The 25,211-nt window shown below is 43.5% G+C and overlaps 2 protein-coding genes across 3 annotated transcripts in view; both read left to right on the top strand.

Moving 5' to 3' along the window:
• TIMM10B (translocase of inner mitochondrial membrane 10B) overlaps positions 1-25,211 on the top strand; it is a 512,565-nt gene that overhangs the window by 120,359 nt on the left and 366,995 nt on the right. The window lies entirely within an intron of this gene.
• RRM1 (ribonucleotide reductase catalytic subunit M1) overlaps positions 1-25,211 on the top strand; it is a 400,603-nt gene that overhangs the window by 161,135 nt on the left and 214,257 nt on the right. For both annotated transcript variants that reach the window (XM_078775295.1, XM_078775291.1), the window contains exons 12-14: positions 147-226; positions 13,111-13,312; positions 15,739-15,888. In XM_078775295.1, coding sequence (XP_078631421.1) covers positions 147-226; positions 13,111-13,312; positions 15,739-15,888 — 432 coding nt within the window. The remainder of the gene's footprint in view (positions 1-146; positions 227-13,110; positions 13,313-15,738; positions 15,889-25,211) is intronic.

Below are 25,211 nucleotides of genomic sequence, written 5' to 3'. Positions count from 1 at the left end.
AAATTAACTTCATCTTAGTCAAAATATTGTGTTTCGTAGTTTCTCTTCCAAATTGGCAGCTTTGCCTCAATTTTCAACTGTTTGTTGTTTTTGTTTTTTTCACCTCCATCTTCTGTGTTCCTAACACATTGTCGCTTATCACTTAGGATTGGTCACTGATGTGCCCCCATGAATGCCCGGGGCTAATGGATACCTGGGGAGAGGAATTTGAGAAACTCTATGAGAGGTGAGAACATTGAAAATTAATGTTTGCAATTTTTGCAAGCTGTGGTGGTGCTTGCATTAACATGTTGAAGCAGAAATTTTGGAAGTCTGGTGTCAGCTCCAAGTGTTTTTGTTGTGTGTTTAATATATATATATGTTGTACCCCGTGTATGTACCCCGTGTATATATATATACTAGCAGAAGTACCCGGCATTGCCGGGCGGTGGAGGGGAACGGGGGCGAGGGGAGAAGAGGGGGAGGGGAGGGGGGAAGAGGGGGAGGGGAGGGGAGAAGAGGGGGAGGGGAGGGGAGAAGAGGGGGAGGGGGAGGGGAGAAGAGGGGGAGAGGGGAGAAGAGGGGGAGAGGGGAGAAGAGGGGGAGGGAGAGGGGAGAAGAGGGAGAGGGAGAGGGGGGGTGGGGAGGGTGAGGGATGGGAGGGGGAGGGGAGGGGGGAGGGGAGTGAGGGGGAGGGGAGAAGGGGACGGGGTAGGGTGGAGAGGGGAGGGAAGGGGAGGGCCAGTCAACAATGACGTTGCAGTTCTCATGGTCGGGGAGCAGCACAACAATCGCGACATCGTCCTGCACCTTCGCAACAGCACGAAGCGGATTTTGGAGACTCACCGATCCTGTGACCCACGCCCTCCAGTACCGGCATTGCAGGGCGAGGGAAGGGAGACCCATACATTCCCAACCCGTACATTCGCCCTCTCGACTCAAGCTCACTCGGACAAAAGCCTCGCACAAATTACACCGTGAAGGCCCAATGGTCATGTCTATGTCACAAATCAAGTACGTGAGCGAGTCGGGCGCACTGAATTGAAAATATATAGAACGCTCATACTCCGTGAAAACTGAAGCCGCCGTGTCGCCATCTTGGTCAGCATGACTCGACCAACTCGCTTCGCAGATCTCGTTTGTTTTGAACGTGTCCCAGATTTTAAAAGCCAGACAACTGTTAAAATGCCATTTTGTGCGGCAATAAACTGCTCCAATCGGTTACGGAAGGGTTGTGGAAAGACGTTTGACAGCTGTTTCAAAGACATTTAATTCATATCGCACAAAATCGACACAAAACACGATCGCATAAAAGGTGAAAAAACGCAGTCGCTTTTCGCTCTGAATTACGTGCAAACGTGACGTGTGACGGGATGGAACATCACGTGATCGCTCTGAGCGAATCAGTCTGGCGGTGGGAATGGAACATCACGTGATCGCTCTGAGCGAATCAGCGAGCTGCTCTGGCACCGGCTGAGATTAGCGGGTACTTCGCTGAAATGCGCTGAGGTAAATATTAATAAAAAATATGGATCTCGTCAAATATGGTCTCGGCCATGTTCGTCCCAGGCTCAATGGCCATGTCTATGCCAAATATCAAGCACGTGAGCCTCTCCGTTTCGGAGTCTATCGGTAACATTACACACACACACACACAAACTGTGTTTTATATATATTGTTGCGGATATGAGGATTGAGTTTTTTTGATTGTGTTGTATTGTATAGTAAATGGTTGTGATTTATTGGTTTAGTCTGAGCCCTCCTTGCTCCAGTGTGTATAAAGGTCAAAGGGCGTTCCGGTAGTTAATTCCATAAAGCATACATTGAAGGACACTATAATACCCTTGTTCAGTAGCTTATATCCTTATTATGTGTGTTAGGGTAAGGCTGTGTCTCCCATTAATTTAAATACTCCATTGCACCAAGTGAAATAAGAGTAGATTCCCTTTCATTTCATTTCAATGGCCAACTGCATTTTGGGCGGTTTTCTTCAACTACCATTGGCCACGAGGCAAGGTTGGGGAAGAAGGGCGGGTCTGGACCTCGTCATCAAGGGCAGAGCCAGAGGGCTGTGCCCACCAATCAGGGCCGAAGGAGCTCACCGATGGGCGTGTCCGGGAGGCCGGCGGCCTGATTTGCCTGCGGCGATATAAAAGAGCGCGCGCGGAAGCCGTGAGGGAGGTCCATGACAAGAGTTGCGGCGAAGAGATCACCGAGAAGAGAGTTGAGTAAGGGATCCCTGAAGAGAGCAGCTTGAGCCACCGCGGCTGCATCAACAGCAGCTTGAGCCACCGAAACTGCAGCCACAGCAGCTTGGTGCCTGGACGGACGTTTTGAGCAGGACCGAAAAGGAACGGCGGCTGCCAAACGCGCCGATCGTGCTGCGGTATCCGTGGACCAGCCTCCCCCCTCCAAGCCATCCACCTCCGCCATTCCTATCATCATTCCCTGTGTACGTGAGTTTGTTCTGTTTGTTCTGTCCTGGGTTAATTAAGACTGCATAGGTAAGCTAGCGATTTTCACTGTGTCCTTCTGGTCCGTCCCTCTGTCTTTTATTTTATTATCTTTCCTTCTCCTTGGTTTCTTTGAGCCTGTAAATAGTAAATAAATTATATTCGTATTTCCAACCTTTTTGTCTTCTTCTTCTTCACATCCGTGTCGCCTTAGTCTTTTCCCTATTGAATATCTGTGGCGCGATCCGGCCAACGTTCGGGGATCGGGTTAATCGGGGTAACTGTTAGGTCGCGGTGCCATCCGCTCGGCAAACCAACATCCTTAACCGCGGGCCGTAACAATATATATATATATATATATATATATATATATATATATATATATACAGTGGAACCTTGACTTACGAGTTTAATTCGTTCTGTGACCGAGCTCGTAACTCAAATTGCTCGTTTCTCAAATCAAATTTCCCCATTAAAATGCATTGAAATGCTATTAATCCGTTCCAGCCCGCCAAAAACCACACCAATTTTTTTTAAAATATACAGTATATATAAAAATATCTCGCGCTTTATATTTCACCTGTATGCAGCATACAAGTTGGCAGGATGGCCTGGACTGGAGGTACGCACACTTGACTCTAAAGTCTAAACTGTCCAGCCTGGGTTTGAATCCCGACCCAGCTATAACCTGTCATGGGTGAATCACAGGCAGGGTGATTCATCAATGGGTGTACCGCTAAACTGGGCGCCCCGTTTGCGTCCCATTAGTTGTTGGATGTTAAGGATCTCACCGTGTTTTCCACAAAGAGAAGGCGAGCTATCGCCGGCACTCTGAACAAGTTGTGGCCTGGCATGCTCTTCTCCTCTGCCGTTATATACGTCCTCCTCGGCATCTTTTTCCAGAAGAGCCCTGTCTCGTCACAGTTGAAGATTTGCTGGGGGATGTATCGTTCGGCTTCTATCAGTTCGGCAAAAGTTATAATAAAATCTTCAGCTGCCTTCACATCCGCCTCACCAAGTCGACAACACGCACACCTCGCTCATGTTTTTCGACGATTGCATGTTTTATATCCAAGCACATCATCCTCTTCTTCTTCTCAGTACCGTGTTTTCCACAAAGAGAAGGCGAGCTATCGCCGGCACTCTGAACAAGTTGACGGCAGAGATACTGTACTTGCACGGCAAGATAACCACGTGACCAGAACCCACCTGGTGGCGTAAACTCAAAATAACCAACATGCGAAAACAAAAATGCAGCGCTATACGACAGAGATACTGTACTTGCACGGCAAGATAACCACGTGACCAGAACCCACCTGGTGGCGTAAACTCAAAATAACCAACATGCGAAAACAAAAAATGCAGCGATATACGACAGAGATACTGTACTTGCACGGCAAGATAACCACGTGACCGGTGGCGAAAGCTCGTAACTCAGATCTCGGCTCGCATCTCAAAGCAATAAACCGCCCGAGCGACGGCTCGTATCTCGAAAAACTCGTAAGTTGGGGCACTCGTAAGTCAAGGTTCCACTGTATATATATATATATATATATATATATATATATATATATATATATATATATATATATATATATATATAATATATATATATATATATATATATATATATATATATATATATATATATATATATATATATATATAATATATATATATATATATATATATATACATACACACACACACACACACCACACACACACACACACACACACACACACACACACACACACACACACACACACACACACACACGAGGTGTGTTCAAAAAGTATCCGACCTTTGTTCATAAAAAATACTCGTATCCAGATACAACAAACTTACACTAATCTCCTTCAAAGTAGTCCCCTTGGGCTGCCACACACTTCTCCCAACGGTTCTGCCACTGTCGGAAGCAGCGCTGGAACGCCTCTTTTGGGATGGCGCGCAGCTGGTCCGTCGCATTCCGCATGATGTCTTCTCTGGACTGAAATCTGGTCCCTTTCAGGGGCATTTTCAGCTTGGAGAAAAGCCAGAAGTCACATGGAGCCATGTCGGGAGAGTAGGGAGCCTGACGAAGCACAGGTGTGTTGTGTTTGGCCTAGAAACTCTGTATCAAATGTGAAGAATGGGCGGGTGCATTATCGTGATGGAGCTGCCAATTGCCCGCTGCCCACAGGTCCGGCCGTTTGCGTCGCACAGCGTCACGAAGGTGACGCAGAACCTCTTGGTAATACTCCTTGGTGATGGTTGTGCCGTGTGGTGCGTACTCGTGATGAACCACGCCACTGGAGTCGAAGAAGACGGTCAGCATGACTTTGACATTGCTGCGGACCTGCCTTGCTTTTTTTGGCCTCGGGGATGTTGGATGCTTCCATTTTGATGACTGCAACTTGGTTTCTGGGTCGTACCCATAAACCCAGGACTCATCGCCAGTGATCACTGTGTTGAGGAAGCTGGGATCGCTGTTCACAGTCGCCAGCATGTCCTGTGCGCTCTCCAAACGGAGTTGCTTCTGCTCAATCGTTAGCTGCTTTGGTACGAACTTCGCTGAGATTCTCCTGAAGCCCAAATCCTCCTTCATAATGGAATGAACGGATCCAATGCTGACGCCCACCTCGTCTGCAAGTTCTCTGATCGTGATTCGACGATCCTGCATCACCAGGGTCCTCAATTGGTCAATGACGATCTCATTTCGGGATGTTGAGGGCCTACCCGAACGTGCTTCACTCTCCACTGATGTGCGGCCATCTTTGAAGCGGTTGTACCACTCCTTTATCTGTGTGGTGCTCATTGCTTCGTCCCCGAAGGCCTGTTGAATATTGCGGATCGTTTCCACTTGGGAATCGCCAAGCTTTACACAAAATTTGATGCAGTAGTGTTGTTCATGTTTTTCCGTCATTTTGTCAAAAACGAAAAGCCGACGGCGCTCACTTACACTTCCTCACTCATCGGCGGTCTGCCGTCGAATGACAGCTTCTGTAGGTGGGAAAAAATTCACGCGTGCACATTAGGATTGCCTACATACGTGCACCAATCAACGCCTCCCTAGCTTCATTTGTTTACGCACGACAAATTAAGGTCGCATACTTTTTGAACACACCTCGTGTGTATGTGCATATATATATATATATATATATATATATATATATATATATATATATATATATATAAATTATATATATATATATATATATATATATACATATATATATATATATATATATATATATATATATATATATATATATATATATATATAAAATTACTTGTATTACTTGTATATGTAAGTGTTCAGCCATCTCAGAAAAAATGGTGACACAGACAAACAGCCAAACGGCTCTCTTATAGTATAGATGCATGGTGCATCGATTTGTGGTGAGAAAAGGAAATGTGATGCATTACGTATTGTGTATTCGTTTGCACATTATTATTTATAATTAGTGACGTGAGCTGGTATTTAATTTGTTTTTAGCCCCCAACCAGGAGTCAGCTTGGCTGGGGTCTTATATGGTGGGTCCTGTCGGTCCGTCCTTCTGTTTGGAGATTCTACTCGAATATGACTGCCAGATTCCTTTCATACTCAGCACATGTATGGAGTAATATTTACCCTGCGCTCGCGAAGCGAAAGGCAAGGTTAAGCATTCGGGTACGTACGTGCGTGTCTGCATTTTAAAAATTCATTTTCTCGGCAACCGTTGGTCCGATTGACATGAAATTTTCACCATAGAGCGGCCTCCTCCTGTAGAATATTTTAGTGAATAGTATGACGTCACAGGTCACGTGGTATGGGCGCCATCTTTGGAAAACCCAAAAAACTTTGCACCTCTTTATCTCAAAAACCGCTGCACAGAAATAATTGAGACAGGTGTCATTGCAAAGAACTCTCCATGCGGAATAACATATGTGAATGATGACATTATAGGTGCCGCCGTTATGACGTCATAATTCGACAAGTAAAAAACTTTATCCGATCAGGATGAAATTTCTTGAGCATCTTCTCGGTATAAATTGATGCAGAAATAAAATTATAATGACGTCGTCGGTCACGTGGTTCGGACGCCATATTGTTTGGAGTGAAAAGCCTGAAAAAGCACTAAAATCCAATTTTCTCCGAAATGACTGAACAGATCGAGGCCAAACTTTGCAGGCACAATCGTATACCCATGTCAAACAAAAAATTCAGCGAGCATCATCATCATGGTTTCGGAGTTATGACGTTTTTCAGCATAAACTTTTAAAACCAAGCTCCTCCCTCATTTTTTATCCTATCGAGGGAAAACTTCACAGATGTGTTCAGCATATCAGTCTACTAAAATGACCCTTTGGAATTTGCGATAGGTCACGTGGTTTGGCAGATATAAATAATTAAACGAAAATATTTTAAAAGAATTATAACTCTTGAACTGCTTCATTCATCGACGTGAAACTTTATATTATAGTAGAGGTAATGAAGTGGAACATGTGTGCAAAATTTCAAGATGATTGGATGTACGGTCTGGAAGCTAGAAGTTGTTATTGCGTGAAGAAGAAGTCTTCTAGAGTGGGCATGGAATTAATTATCACACTGCACATGACGAGCAGGCAAAGTACTGAGCGACCTCACGGGGTCATTTTGACCTCAAATTAATTTCTGATTTCAGATTTGCCAATCGCTGAGGTATATTAACACACGACCAAAACAGATTTGGCGAAATTCCAACGATTTTTGATGAAAATATAACATTTGTGTCTGAATTTCAGTAAAGTAAAGTGTGTGCCATGTCAGCATTTTAAAAATTGAAACGTGGCTCATTGTAAAGAACTCCATATGGGGAATATGTGTTGTTAACGATGACGTCATTGGTGCCATAATTATAACGTCATAATTCGACAGGGACACCTGGTGTTGGGCCTGGTGATGTTGGGCTGGTGTTGGGCTAGCGGCTAGGGTGCCAGCTTAGGATCCTAGGATCCTGGGTTCGAATCCCGGTCGATCGCTGAATTAACGCCAGGGGGGTTGACTCAGCCTGTCATCCTTCCGAGGTCGGCTAATTGAGTACCAGTTCACTGGTGATTCCCTGTTTGTCGTAAAAAGGCGACAAAAAGGGTTGGCGGCAGGAAGGGCATCCGGCCGTAAAACATTGCTTCAAAAAGGGGACCAAAAAACAACAACAACCACGGTCCCCGAAAAAGGCCAACCCCCGCTTGCGGGGAAAAATGGCCTCTAAAGGTGGGTTTTTTTTTTTGGTTTTTTTTCCGACAGGGACAACGCTTAGTCTGATCAGTTTGAAATTTATTGAGAATGATCTATGCAACAATTATATTAGAGAATATAAATTTATGATGTCATCACTCACGTGGTCTGGCATCCATATTGGATCAAAAAAAAAGAAACGTTCAAAAATAGAAGAGTTGGCTCACACCAAGTTGACTGCGCAGGGTAAGTATTCTATGAATACCATCCAGTTGGGCATGCGGCGCATCAAATGATTTTGGGGTCTGAGCCACAAATCTTGGGACACAAATTTAATACCGAAAAAGTGTTTGGACATCAACGTATAACCTTGAATTATTTATTTATTTATATGCCTTTTATTTATACAATGTATTTATGTAATTTATTAATTTAATTGTTTTTTTTTAATGTGACAACTACAACTCCCATTTTAAGGTGTGTTTGGGGGCTTTGTCCTCGACGAGGACTTGCTTGCATTCGTCTTTAATTTTATTCTGTAATTTATTTATTTATTTCCAGTCTCTGGCTCAAGGAGATTTATACATACAGTATGTCACAGACAGGATAAGGACATTAGGAGACATCGTTGACAAAGGTTTTTGCTTGAATTACAAGGTTATTTGTTGGCAATAGACCAATCGACACCCTATTTGGGATTTCAACCTTATGTCAGATAAGCAACAAACAGGTCGACCTGCAGTAAGTAGTACAAGACAATATAAATTTGAATTGGTGATCTATGAAGTACAATCCCATGGACTGCTTATCTCAAAATGTAAAACCAAGTCAAAATTAATTTGATGCATCGAAAAGTAGTCTTTTGTCTGCTGATATCTTATTTATTTTTTATACCTCCACTGACCAATTTGACAGAGGCATTATGTTTTTGGGTGGTCCATCCGGCTGTCTGTCCGTCCGTGCGTCCTGATAGCTTTTCAATACCGCGATAACTTACAAACGCCTTAAAAGATCCACGTCAAACTTTGGACAAGTATGTATAATGATGCAAAGATGAACTGATAAAATGATGGGGTCAAGAGGTCAAAAGTCCTGTGATGTATAAATTCTCTTTCTGAGCTAACTTGTGAACCAATAATGGGATTTTGACCAAACTTAGTTTTAAGTACATATTATGATGCAAAGACGAATTGATTAGATTTTGCGTCAAAAGTCAGAGGTGTCATGTCAGTTAAAATGTGATACTTGAGGACAGCTGAACGGATTAAAAGCAAACTTGGTACAAGTATGTTTAATGATGTAATCATGTGTGTGGAGACATATCTGTCGACATTGTGATGTCGAAGAGTGCTGTTCTAGTTTACTTTGTCCACAAGTTTTAGACAATTGAAAAATCGACCGTTTAAATGTGAAGCAGTTTGTTTACCCTTTAATAGCTGTAGCGGATGTTTCACATCACAGATCACTTACTGATATTATTTGTACTTTGTCAAAACGTACATATGTTCGATATACAGGGTGTTTATAAAGTCCCTATCTATTTAGTTACCCGTTATTTCTCTGAAATAGATAGAGAATTTATAAACACCATGTACTGTATATGTCGGACAATAAATTGATGGCTTATTGGACAATGTTCAATTTCACAATTTAATGTGTCTTCTGTTTCGGGAGTAGGGATCAGACGAATGGTTATATCTGCCGAAAAAAAAAACATATTTTGTAATAAAAATATATTATGTTATGCATGTGTTAAAATCGTTAAACACTCCGTTGATTGAATCGAAGTAATTTTTCTTGCTAACTCCTACCTCCGAATAAAGTGTGAATATTAATGAATGGGTGGGGGTTGTGCAATGTGCATGGCATTGGAAGTTGATTTGCACATGGATGAATCCTTGCTTTTAATCAAATAAATTATTTGACATGAAATTAATACTTTTTAGGAGTCGCGGAAGGCGAGAGAACGAGGCCATTCGTAGGGTTCGAAGATGGTTTATTGTAACAGCAAGATCCAGCACACTAAACTCGAACGGAAGTCAGCATGCTTATATAAAGCCAAAAGCCCTCTTCGGAGGGCGTGGCTCCGGCAACCGCGCGTGCGTCACGTCCGCACAACCACAAGTCCAACAGGCCCGTGCACGTGTATTATGCCCAAATAAGGTAATCACATAAGGTAACCGCCACATGCGGTTACCTGCACATAAGGTAACCGCCACATACGTCCCCCCAGAATGCACTCCACGGGCCTATGCGTAGACCGAGGCGACCGAGGGGCTGGGCAAGTCCTCGGAGGAGGCTGCCGAGGTTCCTCGCGGGCCTCCCGAGGTTTCAGGTCGCGGGTGCAGTGCCGAGAAGGCTCGAGTGGTGCACGCGAAAAGCGGGTGAGCCAACCGAGGGGCTGGTCAAGGCCTCGGGGGAGGCTGCCGAGGTTCCTCGCGGGCCTCCCGAGGATGCAGGGTCGGAGAAGTAGTTGCGGTTGTAGTTGCGCGAGGGTGACGAAGCGGCCGTGCCGCTAACGTCAGCACGCGCGAAGGTGACGAAACAGCCGTTCCGCCAACGTCAGTGCGCGCGAAGGTGACGAAGCAGCCGTGCCTTCGGAGGGTCTTGGAATAGGTTCACCTCTCCGGTCGTAGAGGAGGAGCCGAGCGCGGTGCGCGAACCTCATAGTCATGGCCGTCGTCGTTACCGAAACTCCGGCATTTCTAAACTGCGCCCAAAGCCGTGCGGGAGAAGCCGGCGTCACCAGCTTAGGTGGCTTCCCTGGCCAGGGCGCGCTTGCCGTGTTCGTTCGCAGCCCCCGAATCCGTTCGGGGGCAGTCGGAGGTCACCAGTTTAGGAGTCGTGGAAGGCGAGAGAACGAGGCCATTCGTAGGGTTCGAAGATGGTTTATTGTAACAGCAAGATCCAGCACACTAAACTCGAATGGAAGTCAGCATGCTTATATAAAGCCAAAAGCCCTCTTCGGAGGGCGTGGCTCCGGCAACCGCGCGTGCGTCACGTCCGCACAACCACAAGTCCAACAGGCCCGTGCACGTGTATTATGCCCAAATAAGGTAATCGCATAAGGTAACCGCCACATGCGGTTACCTGCACATAAGGTAACCGCCACAACTTTAAATAAACTGCGTTATTGTGGGAGCTGTGCTCGCACGATAAAATCGGACAAAATGGACGATGCCAGGAATTAGGTTTCTCTGAGCTATTTATTCCCAGCTCACTCAAACGAACTCCAAAGTACTGAATCAGCCCATCGAACGGGCAGCAATATATATCAGAAACTCAACACACAAAAGCCACGCCTCTCAGGCGGGGCGTGGTATGCATAGGATAAGCCATGCCTCTCAACGGGGTGTGGTATGCAAGGCAAGCGTTCGCCCGGTAAAGGCAAGTCTCAACACGCCCGGGCGAGTCCGGACACGTGACGGCTCGCCGGTTGCGTAATCGGCCGGTGCAGGGTAATTGTGTCATGCTACCGGTAACCGCTACATTATTATGTTTTGAAAAAAAGCCATCGTAGCCTACGGTTTAATTTTGAACCACTCCAGCTGTAATGAGTGAAGAACACCATTTGTCTACATAACAGGCTGTTTTATTATCTACTTGTCTTTTGTTACTGGTGGATGAAAGGGTCTGTGGCAGTTATTGTCCCCCGTCGCACAGCGGAGCGAAAGGGGGACTATGGTTTTCCCCTCCGTCCGTGTGTCCGTCCGTCCGTCCGTCCGTGCGTGCCCGTGTGTGTGTTCGTGCGTAAGCGAAGGACCGCATTCGAATTTGGTGTGTGGGTGCAACCCACGTCAAAATCCAAGATGGCCACCGCCATGTATGTCTGAGCCTTGTGAGCTGAATATCTTGAAAAATAAGTGAAGTACCAACTTCTAATCTGGTGTGTGGCTGTATCTAGGCAAAAGGAAGAACGCTATTGAAAATTGGGTCGCCACATCAAAATCCAAGATGGCCGCCGCCATGTATGTCTGAACCTTGTGAGATGAATATCTTGAAAAATAAGCGAAGTACCAACTTCTAATCTGGTGTGTGGCTGTATTTCGGCATAAGGAATAACGCTATTGAAAATTGGGTCGCCACGTCAAAATCCAAGATGGCCGCCACCATATATATGTCTGAACCTTGTGAGCGAAATATCTCGAAAAATAAGCGAAGTACCAACTTCTAATCTGGTGTGTGGCTGTATCTAGGCACAAGCAAGAACGCTGTTTAAAATCACGTCGCCACGTCAAAATCCAAGATGGCCGCCGCCATGTATGTCTGAACATTGTGAGATGAATATCTTGAAAAATAAGCGAAGTACCAACTTCTAATCTGGTGTGTGGGTGTATTTCGCCATAAGGAAGAACCCTATTGAAAATTGGGTCGCCACGTCAAAATCCAAGATGCCCGCCTCCATGTATGTCTGAACCTTGTGAGCGAAATATCATATCATAGCATGTTTTCTGCGTCTTCCACTTTGTCAACTCACATCACTTCCCCGACGGGGGACCGAGGCGTAACGCTTGTTCATATCCTGCGTTTGTTTGCCTACATTTGGCTTAAAGATTGAGTTAATGCTAAAACAAATTTTGTGGGTTTAAACGTTAGGGTATGTAGAGTAATTTTAGAAACACGGTGCTTGTGGTTATCTAACCATGATGTTTTCTTAATGTAAATAGGGTTTTCAAATCCACCTATGCACATGCGCTTGATCAAACAAGTTTCTTGAATCATTGCTCTGACCCATTAGCACAATTTAAGCTGTAAGTTTAACCGAGCTGCGTTGCTTCTCCAACTTAACAATAATATAAACTAAAATTCACAATGACTGATGTGGTTTGTAATATGCTTGAAGTATGTATCAGAGATGGCTCCCTGTAATTCAGATACCACAATCACTGGGCTGTTCTGTCTTGATTTCTGCTACTAACTTTATTTTGACACTTTGCACCTCGTGTACATCTGAAATGTAAGAGTGGGGGCTGAGAGGGCTCAGTAATGTTTTGTTTTAACGAGCACCAGCTTGTTAATAGTGATTCTTTGTGTATTGAATCCTCTGATTGAATCCTCCCTTTTATAGCACATGCAGTTTGATCACACCTTGCTTTTTGAACAGCTGGTCACCAGTCCCATGATAAACCATTGCATTCAAATATATCTGGTGTAAGACTAAATGTCAAGCATCTCCTGCTGAACTTGTATTTGGTGATAAATGAAGATTAATAAATATGATTTCTTTTTTCTTTTACAACTACATGTCGAAATAAAAGCTATTCATTTACCACCACGTTACCACCTAAACAAAACTTCTTGTTTTACCAAAACATGCTGACATAATCCCTGATCACCGAGAGGCCGTTTGCTTGGTCAGTAGACCATGTTGGAATCCGTTAAAACGACAGTACTGTACTGCATTATTATCTACTCCTTCAACATGTTTCTTACTAGATATCATTTTGAGGAACTATTTCATAAATGCTATTTTCCCCTCATTTTTACCCAAATTGGAAGGTACGAGCGTGAGGGAAAAGTGCGACGTGTGGTTAAAGCCCAGCAGGTGTGGTATGCGATTATCGAATCACAGACGGAGACCGGCACCCCATACATGCTTTACAAGGATGCTTGCAACCGCAAGAGCAATCAGCAGAACTTGGGAACCATTCATTGCTCCAACCTCTGCACTGAAATTATGGAGTACACCAGCACAGATGAGGTCAGGAGTTCGCACTCACGTGCTGGAGATACCCCTTTTAAAATCACATTGCTGGTGGTAGCCTGTTTAACCTTCCACTGCGATGACAACTCTGTCAGCAGTGTTTGTTTGAAGCTCTTTTTAGTTTCAATTAGAAGTATGTATAGAAATATTTGAGTTTTCTTGTTGGTGCTTTTACGATTATATATTCTTTGGTTTGATTGGGCAGCAATGTAAATGGCAGTCAGAGGTGGTGGTGGTGCTGTTGGTATTGGTGGTCATGTTGTTGGTATTGATGGTTCTGTTGTTGTATAGCTCTGGACAGTTCTCCCGATCAAGCCTGTGCCACAGGGACAGCCAATCGATCTTGCAGGAGTGACCCAGAGATTCCCCACATTCACGACGGCGTACCCTCGCCTTCACAAAGTCAGGGGCACGTCAGAGTTGGAGAGATTTGGAAAGAGTTGGAGAGATTCGGAAAGATTTGGAGAGATTCGGAAAGAGTTGGAGAGATTCGGATAGAGTTGGAGAGATTCGGAAAGAGTTGGAGAGATTCGGAAAGAGTTGAAGAGATTCGGAAAGAGTTGGAGGGATTCGGAAAGAGTTGGAGAGATTCGGAAAGAGTTGGAGAGATTCGGAAAGAGTTGGAGAGATTCGGAAAGAGTTGGAGAGATTCGGAAAGAGTTGGAGAGATTCGGAAAGAGTTGGAGAGATTCGGAAAGAGTTGGAGAGATTCGGAAAGAGTTGAAGAGATTCGGAAAGAGTTGGAGAGATTCGGAAAGAGTTGGAGAGATTCGGAAAGAGTTGGAGAGATTCGGAAAGAGTTGGAGAGATTCGGAAAGAGTTGGAGAGATTCGGAAAGAGTTGGAGAGATTCGGAAAGAGTTGGAGAGATTCGGAAAGAGTTGGAGAGATTCGGAAAGAGTTGGAGAGATTCGGAAAGAGTTGGAGAGATTCGGAAAGAGTTGGAGAGATTCGGAAAGAGTTGGAGAGATTCGGAAAGTTGGAGAGATTCGGAAAGAGTTGGAGAGATTCGGAAAGAGTTGGAGAGATTCGGAAAGAGTTGGAAAGAGTTGGAGAGATTCGGAAAGAGTTGGAGAGATTCGGAAAGAGTTGGAGAGATTCGGAAAGAGTTGGAGAGATTCGGAAAGAGTTGGAGAGATTCGGAAAGAGTTGGAGAGATTCGGAAAGAGTTGGAGAGATTCGGAAAGAGTTGGAGAGATTCGGAAAGAGTTGGAGAGATTCGGAAAGAGTTGGAGAGATTCGGAAAGAGTTGGAGAGATTCGGAAAGAGTTGGAGAGATTCGGAAAGAGTTGGAGAGATTCGGAAAGAGTTGGAGAGATTCGGAAAGAGTTGGAGAGATTCGGAAAGAGTTGGAGAGATTCGGAAAGAGTTGGAGAGATTCGGAAAGAGTTGGAGAGATTCGGAAAGAGTTGGAGAGATTCGGAAAGAGTTGGAGAGATTCGGAAAGAGTTGGAGAGATTCGGAAAGAGTTGGAGAGATTCGGAAAGAGTTTGAGAGTTTGAGAGATTCGGAAAGAGTTTGAGAGTTTGAGAGATTCGGAAAGAGTTTGAGAGATTCGGAAAGAGTTTGGGAGATTCGGAAAGAGTTTGAGAGATTCAGAAAGAGTTTGAGAGATTCGGAAAGAGTTGGTGGGAGTTGGAGGGAGTTGGAGTTAGCAGAGTGATTGATGGTTGCGTTGTGGTATTGGTGGTTGGGTTGAAGTAATGGTGGTCATGTCATGTCGTGTCGTTCTGATTGTGGTGGTGGTGTTGGTGTTGTGGTATTGGTATTGCTGATTTTGGCATTGATGATGTTATTTTTTGTGGTGGTGGTGGTGTTATTCATGGTGGTGGTGGTATTATTGTTCGTGGTGATGGTGCTCTTGTTGGTGTTGCTGATTATCTTGTTTGTGGTGTTGTTGGTAGTATTGTTGTTAGAATTGTGTTATTGCTGGTGGAAGTTGTGTTTTTAGTAGTAGTAGTAGTAGTAGTAGTAGTAGTAGTAGTAGTAGTAGTAGTAGTAGTGGTGGTGGTGGTGGTGGTTGTGGTTGGTTGTGGTTGTGGTTGGTGGTGGTTGTTGGTGTTCGGTGTTCTTTTTATGCCAACGCCGACATAGTTGCCGGAGGCATGTTTTCCAGCTGTCCGTCCGTCCGTGATAGGTTTTTGTTACCGCGATAAATTAAGAACGGCTGAAGGGATCTTATTCAAACTTGGTGCAGGTAGGTATGTATGATTAAGTAAAGATGAACTGATTCGATTTTAGGCTCACGAGGTCAGAGGTCATGTCAGGTAAAAATGTGATACTTGAGAACAGCTGAAGGGATTTCAATCAAACTTGGTACAAGTATGGATAATGATGTAATAATGTGGGCATAGGCATATCGGTCGACGTTGTGAAGTCGAAGAGTGTTGTTCTCGTTTTTAATGCATTATATTTTTCTTTCAGGTCGCTGTCTGCAATCTGGCATCCATTGCTCTTAACATGTATGTCAAGGCAGATAGAACATTTGACTTCCATCGTCTCTTTGAAGTCACCAAAGTTATCGTCCAAAATTTGAACAAGATCATTGACATCAACTACTATCCAATACCAGAGGTATGATCTTTGTATACCGGGGAGGGAGGAGGGCGGAATGATGATATTGCTGGTTATGTTCGACCCATGTCAAGAAGGTGCAAGAGCAGTATCATATTTTGCCCTGTCCCCTGGGGTGCAGTCAAAATGTCACATCCCCAAAAAATGCAATTATGGCCACATTTCTAAGCATTTTTTGAATGGAGCTTTACTGTTTGCAATCAACAATGGGGGCACATGAAATATGTAACATTTTGGGGGGGATTTCTACCCCAGGTTCATGCCCCTAGGGCATGGGGCTTTGGGTCACAGAGGTCAAAACCGGAAAAATGTTTCTTAACTCAAAATTTGATATTGGGTCATTCCTTGTGGAACGTTTTGTCATCTTTCAACTGCTTTTGGTGGGAAGCATTGGGATTTGCGATGGCCAGCCATCGACTTCTGTCTAGTTTTGTTTGGAAAGGCAGTTATATGCATGTACTTGGTAGACAGTGATACAGTAGAACATCGATATTGCACATCTTTATGTTTCAATGGCATCTACAAAAAAGAAAGTTCAAAGCATTTTCACGTCTATCATGCATGGGGCTGTTTTTTAAATATCACTTGTGTACGTAACTATCCCAGATAACCCGAAAAATGCACCTGTCAAACCTCCCTGATTAATTCCTTGAATAACACCACACAACAGGCATTTTAAGGCCATTTTCTCTGCGAGAGCGGGGATTAGCCAAATATGCACTGAATATGCACCGATTTTCTTTTGAAGTTTAAATGAATGAATGAATGAATGATCGTTTTAAGGCCATTTTCCCCGCTAGATCGGGGGTTAGCCTTGCGGGCCCCATGACAATCATGGTTCCCTGTTTGAGGCAATGTTTTTATGGCCGGATGCCCTTCCTGACGCCAACCCTTGGTTGCCTCTTCGATGCGCAGGGATACGGTGTACCTATTCTAAATCGGGGTACACACCGGGCTCATTCATCCCAGCAAACTGGTACTCAATTTGCCAACCTCGGAAGGATGACAGGCTGAGTCAACCCCCCGGGCGTTAATTCAGCGATCGATCGGGATTCGAACCCAGGATCCTAGGATCCCAAGCCGGCACCCTAACCGCTAAGCCAACACCAGGCTTTGAAGTTTAAATAAACTAATAAATCATGTGATTGAAAATGTAAAAGGTAAAATTCATCGCAATGTTCATTTTTATCACTGCATTTTCTTCGAAGCAAGGGCGGTACACATCAAACCTCTCTGGTTTCTTCTTCTTGCAATCAGACTTCTCTTTCTTCCTACAACGTTTTGGCCATTGTTTCTTTACTTTGTGTACCATTGTTTACTGGTGTTATATTGCAATACTGTGTTTGTTGTTGTTTAGCATTTCTACTGTATATTTATATTAGAGTACATGTATTGTAGTATAAAAGCATCAATTAGTGGTGTTGTGCAACCATGCGGAATCTGTTATTCCCACTGGTTACCCTCGCCAGAGGAGAGTGTATTGCATTTGAGTCTGTTTGTCTCTGTCTGTCCGCACAGAATAAATGATTTGCTTTGCAACTGTTGGTCCGATTGACAGGAAATTTTCACCATAGGTGCAGCTCCTCCTATATAATTTTTAAACCCCCTTCCCCCCTTCCCCCCCCCCTTCCCACGCCTCCTGCCCCCAAGCCCTCTCCCTCCCACACTTCTCCCTGCTCTCAAATGTTGTGGTTGTGTGCTTCCCTTTCTCTCCCCATCTTGTCTTCCGCTCCCTCTTTTTGTATATTTTGTTTGTCTGGTTGAGTTGTTTGTGAAATAAATGTTAGCTCTTTCACGAGCCTCGATTCAGTACACAAAACGATAATTATGACGTCATATGTCACGTGGTATAGGCACCATCTTGGAGAAACCGATTAAACTTAGCACCTCTATATCTCCGAAAGCGCTGCATAGACAAAATTGAGACATGGCTCATTGTAAAGCACTCTCCATGGGGAATAACATATGTTAATTATGTCATAGATGCCTCCATTGTGACATCAAAATTCAACAAGTACAAAACTTCATCCTATGAAGATGAAATTTCTTGAGCATCATCTCGGGATAAATTGGTGGAGAGAAAAAAATGGTTACGTCTTCGGTCATGTGGTTCGGCCGCCATATTTGTTTTAACACTAAAGCCTTAAAAACCACCAGAAACACGTCCTGGCGAGGGTCTGCAATCTCTGATTGCTCTTTCTTGTTTATATTGCACCTGTGACGTGGTCTGCTAAGAACAGGAGCCTGGAATAGCCCCAAGCGGTGTTCTCTGCATGGTCCGCTTCCAAACCGAATCATGTCATTTATTTGGTGAAATTGATCAAGTGTCTTATTATTTCTGCATAGTACACCTATTGGAGTGTTCAAAACACCTTGTTACATCTGCCACCAAAGGTGGATGGAGGTTATGCTTTCACCCCTGTCTGTCTACTTGTCTGTCCGTTTGTGCACAAGATATCTCAAAAAGGTGTGGACGGATTTGGAAGAAATTTGGCAGAGAGGTAGCGTATGTGAAAAGGACGAAATGATTACATTTTGGTGAAGATCCGGATTCGGATCTGGCTACGAGAAATTTTTAAGTGATTCTTCACCATTGGGAGATTGGGCCAAAAACGATACATAGGAGGATATCTCAAAAGGTTGTGGACGGATTTAGGCGGAACTTGTTGGACAGGTTGTGTGTGTGACGAGGAAGAATCGATTCAATTTTGGTGAAGATATGAATATGGATTCGGCGACAATAATTATTTGATTTTTAAGTGATTCTTCACCATTGAGAGATCAGGTGAAAAGCGATATATAACATGATATTTAAAAAAGTTATGAACGAGTTATTCCTAAACTTGTTTGATGAGTTGGGTCGGTGACAAGAACAAGCCGATTCGATTTTGGTTCAGGTCCGAATCCAGACGCGGCCTATCATGGGATACAAAACGTAAACTGTTCACTGGGTGGAGGTATGCTCTTTACTGAGTGCCTTCTAGTCTTAAGATTCCGTGATGGTTGATTATTACATCAGTGGCCAATAATTTTAGTATGTGGCACTACTATCGGGGATGCCTTTTCCTGGTGGTTGTACCCCCCACCCCCCAACACGTCGGGGACCAAATCTTCCCCATTGTTCACTGCTGCCAGATTCAACAGGGCAGCATGGTCACGGTCAGAATGCCCATGGACCGGCCCTTTCCCTCTTGTCTTGCTCTTTTTCTCTCTCTCTATCTATCTATCTATCTATCTATCTATCTCTCTATCTCTCTATCTCTCTATCTCTCTACTGACTTTGTGAAGGTGGGGTGGGGGTACATCATCTTGGTTGTGGGGGGGATCTCTTAGTTGCCCCTGTGAGATCGATCATCTGTCTCCATGCTACGGGCTTGTTCGAGAGAACTGTCTGGGGCTATACAACAACAACAACAACTACGTGGCACTGTCGATGAGGGCCAAACATTTAATTCTGCAATTGACTAACCATATCTGTTCATATAAAAGTCTTATTGGGTATTTAATGAAGGAAGTGTTATATCCATGCATGCAAAATTTGTTTTCAGGAATATAATAAACAATTTGACATGTCAGTTGTGGTTCAAGAACTTAAAATTCTTATCTTGGTAAAAAAAATATTTTCCCCCAAAATAAAAGCAAAGTAGGACCAACCACAAAGACATCATTTGTGAAGTTTGGGATGCTTTATTAATCAATAATTCAAACGATTAGTGATATGTAGACCTGGTCATAATACACACTAATATATCATACAAGACTAGCGTGTCACCGAGATGCACAGATACACAAACCAATGCATTACCCGAACCGAGTTCCTGAACTCAAACTCGGCGAATTGCCTTTTCGAGCCGAGTCCGAGTCAAACCAGATTTGGCTGTCAACTCAGAAAATAACTTGTATGTTTTCCTGTTGCATGAAATGATATAATTGCAGAATTTTGCAAGTGAATGTGGTAGAAATGTGCAATAGTATATGAATCACATGTTCTTCGAATGGTCATGTTGTTTCTCTGTGAGTTTCAAAGCAAAGCATTACCGTAATCTCTTACCGTACGCCAATCGCCTTGTTTGATTAAAATTGCTCAAGCAAGCACTCCAACAGAACGGAGTTCTTGGCACCACTTAACAACATGGCAGTCTCCACGTAAGCAATGCTACCAGTTCATGGTACTCAAATGCTGTCCAGGCCTGCGTTTTCAGTTTTACTCCATCATCTTGTGACTATAACCTCCCCAAACAAATAAATTGTGTTAGCAGCAGTTACAGAGAGGGCTGTAAATAGAGAAAATAAATAAAGGATAGAAAGGGAGGTAATCAGAAGTAGGAGCCTTCACCCCTCACCCCCACAAGCATATCTATGGACCCGCCGTTGTGCATTTTGGGGAGGGGAAGGGGATTTGCATGTTTGTAGATCCGAACATTTAAATTGGTTGTAGTGAATGAATGAATCGGACTACGGTTGATATTTTTGCTAACATAAAGAAGAACCACCTTTAGAGGCCATTTTACCCACAGAGCAGGGTTTGGCCTTTTTCGGGCAACGTGGTCTCCTTTTTGAAGCAATGTTTTGCTGCCGGATGCCCTTCCTGCCACCAACCCTGTTCGTCACCTCTTGCGACACACAGGGAATTACCATTGAACTGGTACTCAATTTGCCGACCTCGGAAGGGTGACAGGCTGAGTCAACCCCCCTGGTGTTAACTCAGCGATCGACCGGGATTCGAACCTAGGATCCTAGGATCCCAAGCCGGCACCCTAACTGCTAAGCCTTAGCTCTGAGCTCCTAGGATCTAAGATCTTAGCTCTTTCACGAGCCTCGATCTTGTATACAAAAAAAAAGAAGAAAAAAAAAGCCAGCTTCATGCTTGCTAACATAAAGAAGGACCTCTCTTAATCACTTACTCCATTTGCGTACTCGCTTCAGCCACACTCTGTAATTCAAGCTGTTGTCTGTGATCGAATAGTATGGCTTTTCGAAGAAGAAAATACCAGGTAACCTAGGTAGGTGGGCGCTCCGGGTAGTAGGACGGAGCGTGACCGGGTATACGTAAAATCAAACCGTATGGCGGACTATCGTCGATTGAATCTAAAGAATCTGTATCCGCCCCTGAGTCGTTAAACTCGAATGCTCCTTCTAGATGCGACGCAACAGGCGTGCTTGGACGCGAAGGAAGAGCTGGGCTGGTAGGCGGCGCAGGTGCGTCCTACGATGGAAAAAAAGGAGGACGAGAAAGAGACGACCCATCACACACATATCCACACATGAAAAACTCTGGAAACCAGAGGACCTGAAGCTATCAAAGCAAAGCTTCGTAGAAAGTAGTGATGGCGTCTCTTACATACACCCATGGCTAATGATGGTTTCGGCAGCTGACCAGGCCGATTCAGACGCGGAACTAAAGTCGCTAATAGCAAGGCATGTAATTCACTATCGACTGGATGAAAATTCAGCTAGAATTTTACGACGACAGATGGTGTAACGACAAGCCTTCTGAAGCGGGTACCAGGCAGCCCCTAGGCAAACGGCAGGTATGGGCTGCTTACGCTAAACAGGCAAGGGCACCTACGCTAGGTGACAGCTTCTTGTGGGAATTCCCTACCGGTCACAAAATGCCTATAAAAAACGGTAGGTATACGTTCTTTTCACGTTACCTGGGCTTGGTCGACCCCAACCTGTCGGCTGGAAGTACCAAAGACAAGCCCTTTGCTAAGGAGTGGATGACACACACCAACAGGTTTGCAAAGCGATTGATACAGAACGGCCGACTTTAAAAGCCATAGCAAGCAATAGCAAGCCTCTTGCTAACGGAACATGCCCTGGGCTTCAGGGTTATCTCTGATTAATAATAATAATAATAATAAAGGAGTCTTATATAGCCCCATCAAGCAGAGTAAACTACCCTCATGGCACTTTACATTATCATGCGAACGCACACACACCGCACACACACACACAAACATACACACACACAGACACACCTTCACTCTTGCCCTATTCCTCTCCCTCCCCATTCAAAACCCACAGATGTGTACTCCCCCTCCTCTTCCCCTCCCTCCCCATTGATGATGATGTTGTTGTTGTTGTTGTTGCTGTTGCTGTTGTTGCTTATGGGCTTCTTCCACGTACTTTTATGGATATTTTTTTTTGTTGCTTCGAGAAATATTACGATATATAATTTGTGTGCTCCTATGTCCTAAAGGGTTCCTGCTTTGGTAGAATAATAAATGTTTGTTTGAACTGCTGCGTGAACAAAACCTTAGCGATTGTTCTACTTCGCACTCTGAAAGAGCCTTTCAAAACCAGCAACTTTGTGATTAAATCAACAAATTTTATTCCAAGTAGATCTATTATTAGCTTTACAATCAAGAAAATCGATTATATTTTACCCAAGGAAATCACTATAACCAAGCAGTATAACTGTACTACTTGGTTACTGTATATTGATTTACTTGGTTATACAGTGATAGTATAACCATGTAAACCGCTGTAGTCCGCTTCAAAATTATACGGCCTTTCCAACAGTACCATTTTTCTTATTCTGCAATAGCAGAAACCCTTTAGAATGACGCATGACGGAGAACCTCGGCTCCGTTTATATATAAATTATAGGATGAAAGGAATGGAAAGAAACATTGCACTATCGAGTAACTAATTGATCGCTATCATTTCCTTATTTGGACATTGGTGTTATTGTAATATGAGCATTGCTCTGGCCAGCTGTACCTGCCAAAGCAGCTTGTATTGAGACCATGCAATATTGAGGCCATGCCAAAGCAGATTGTATTCCCATGTGATCAATTTACATTCGCTTGATTCTAGCTCTTCCATGAGCCTCTGTCATGTAAAAAAACATAATGCAAACTTATCTGAGTTCCGAGCCGATCTGCGAACCGGTAAAATTTTTGCCGAGCCTGATCCGAACCGAGATTTTGCTGCCGCGTTACAGCACTAACACAAACTGATGTATAATAGGTGCCTTTGCTTTCATACCACTAATTTGGTCATATTAATCATCCACATCAGAGTCTACATTGTTGAAGCACATCCTCTGCATCATCTTCATCCTCTTCATCCTCATCATTGTCCTGAGAAATGTCCGATATTATATCCGCTGTGAATTCCTCTGGGAACTGCCTACCCTCAAACCGTACCATCTCCAAATGCTTTTACGGATTCAACTTCCAGTCATGTTTATCTGGGCCAAAGTCCACAGGATTTGTTTTCTGGCATTGTGCTACATGAGTGCCACATCATTTGATCCTTGGAGCTTTTGTAAAAGAACAGTCTTGCAAGGGGAAATGGAGCATGGATCTGATGTATGGTCTTTAGAGGATTATCATCATCACTTGGTGAATACATCTTGCTGAAAATATAAAACCTGGCCTGATTCACATGTTTCAGTTTTAGAGCATATATAAGGCACACACACGCATGCTGCTATTGTGCATGATACAATGATACATCGTCACTGATAGTGTCTGTCTCTACAGGGTTTCCAAAGTCTTGCTTGAAATTGTCATTTTTTCACCATCATCTTATCAGGTTGTACCTTACCTTTTTGCATGAAAGAATGAGTGTAATGATATTCAGTAAATTAATGAAAACCAGGTTAGGCAGAACATATGTTTGGTCTCATTTAGTCAGCCAACCCAGTGACGTCGATAACCCTCCTTGTATTCACCAAAATCAAACCAACGTTCACTCTTAACGATGCTTCTAGATTTGATGCATGAGGTAGAAGAAGTATGAAAACATCTGTCACTGCTATGGACTTCAATGTTCAGATGTTTTGTTGATGTTTCGGCCACATACTGATTATGGCATATATGATACTGCTGCTTACAGATCATCATCTTGCTCATAGGTAAGCTGTGGCACAACACTACCATCCACTTTTCCACTGACTATTTTATGTATGAACTAGATGGCATTCATGGAATACTTACCCCACACAGTTGACTTGGTATGAGCCAACTCTTCTATTTTTTCTGAGTTTTTTTTTCTTTGATCCAATATGTCTGCCAGACCATGTGACCAATGATGTCATGAATTTAAATTCTGCAATATAATTGTTGCATTGATCACACTCAAATCTCAAACTGATCGAACTAAGCATTGAACTTGTCAAATTATGATGTCATAATGAAGGCACCAATGACGTCATCGTTAACTACACTTATTCAAAAAAGAGAGATGGGAAGTACTTCCATTTCTCTTTATCTATTTTGCTTCACCCAAGGATAAGGCCGCAACATCAGCACCTTTCATCTTTAATGGGGGATAAATAAATCAACCATTTCCTTGTTTTTATCATTGTGTCATCCACATAGATGCTATTTTTGTGCTTGAATTTGCAATTCCATATTTATTATTTCAAGAAGGTAGCCTAATTAACCAAAATAGGCCATTTATATGGGAAAAGGTGTGGAGAAAAATTAATACATTGTTGAATTTGGATGATTCTTGCCCTCGTATTTTGAGAGCTGCCGTGGCCTTTTTTTTTCTAAATCATAGTGAACAATGAACTTATCACTACAGTAATTTGTCCCTGGCTGTGATATCTTCAATGTTTCTTGAACAATGTCTCAACTCGTTGGTGGGAGCTCTATATTTTCCATGTAACACACTATTAGCTGCTGTAGAAGTATGCGTACAGTGACTTGTGAGTACCAACCACGCCATATTGGTGCGTTCTTCTCCATCGCACAACAGGTCATCCACAGCGGGTCCATCGTGTTTGCCTTCTGAAAATTCATTGGTGGATCAGATGTGTACTTCTCATAAGAGAACTTTGTCATATGTGGTATTTGCTTGTGTGGAGCAATGGGTTTTCTTGGGGCTCAATAAATCCTCCATATTTTGTTTGCCTTGTTACATATATTAAGTGGAGTATACTTAACATCATCATGTGGTTGCTTTTCTTTGTAAATATTGTCGCATTGAAGGGGTTGCTAATGCGTGCTGCCGCACCGGGAATTAATTAACTTCTGAGCATGGTCCGATCACACCAGGAACTCGAGCGGAATTATCCCTCGCATCCCTCGGTCAGGGAAGCATATCCCACCGGTCTCGTGAAGCGCGAGTTACAATTGTTTTACCACCCCCTCCTCCTGAAGGATTTATCAAGAGCCAATACCGCCGTGCAGCTCATAGAGACTGTATTTGGAGGGAGAGGTGCACACTAATTGATTGATTAATAGCATAATTAAAATCAATAAAAGATTGACAAAAAATGTTTTCTTAATCAATTGGCTAATAGCATAACTAAACCACTCATGCTTCATCCGAAGATGTAACTTTTACAAATTTAATTAAATAGG

The sequence above is a fragment of the Myxine glutinosa genome, chromosome 1, assembly GCF_964187855.1.
Source record: "Myxine glutinosa chromosome 1, kmMyxGlut1.1, whole genome shotgun sequence".
In the NCBI taxonomy this organism is placed as follows: Eukaryota; Metazoa; Chordata; class Myxini; order Myxiniformes; family Myxinidae; genus Myxine; species Myxine glutinosa.
Note: the sequence above shows the minus strand (reverse complement) of the source record. Positions and strands in the feature narration are given on the sequence as shown.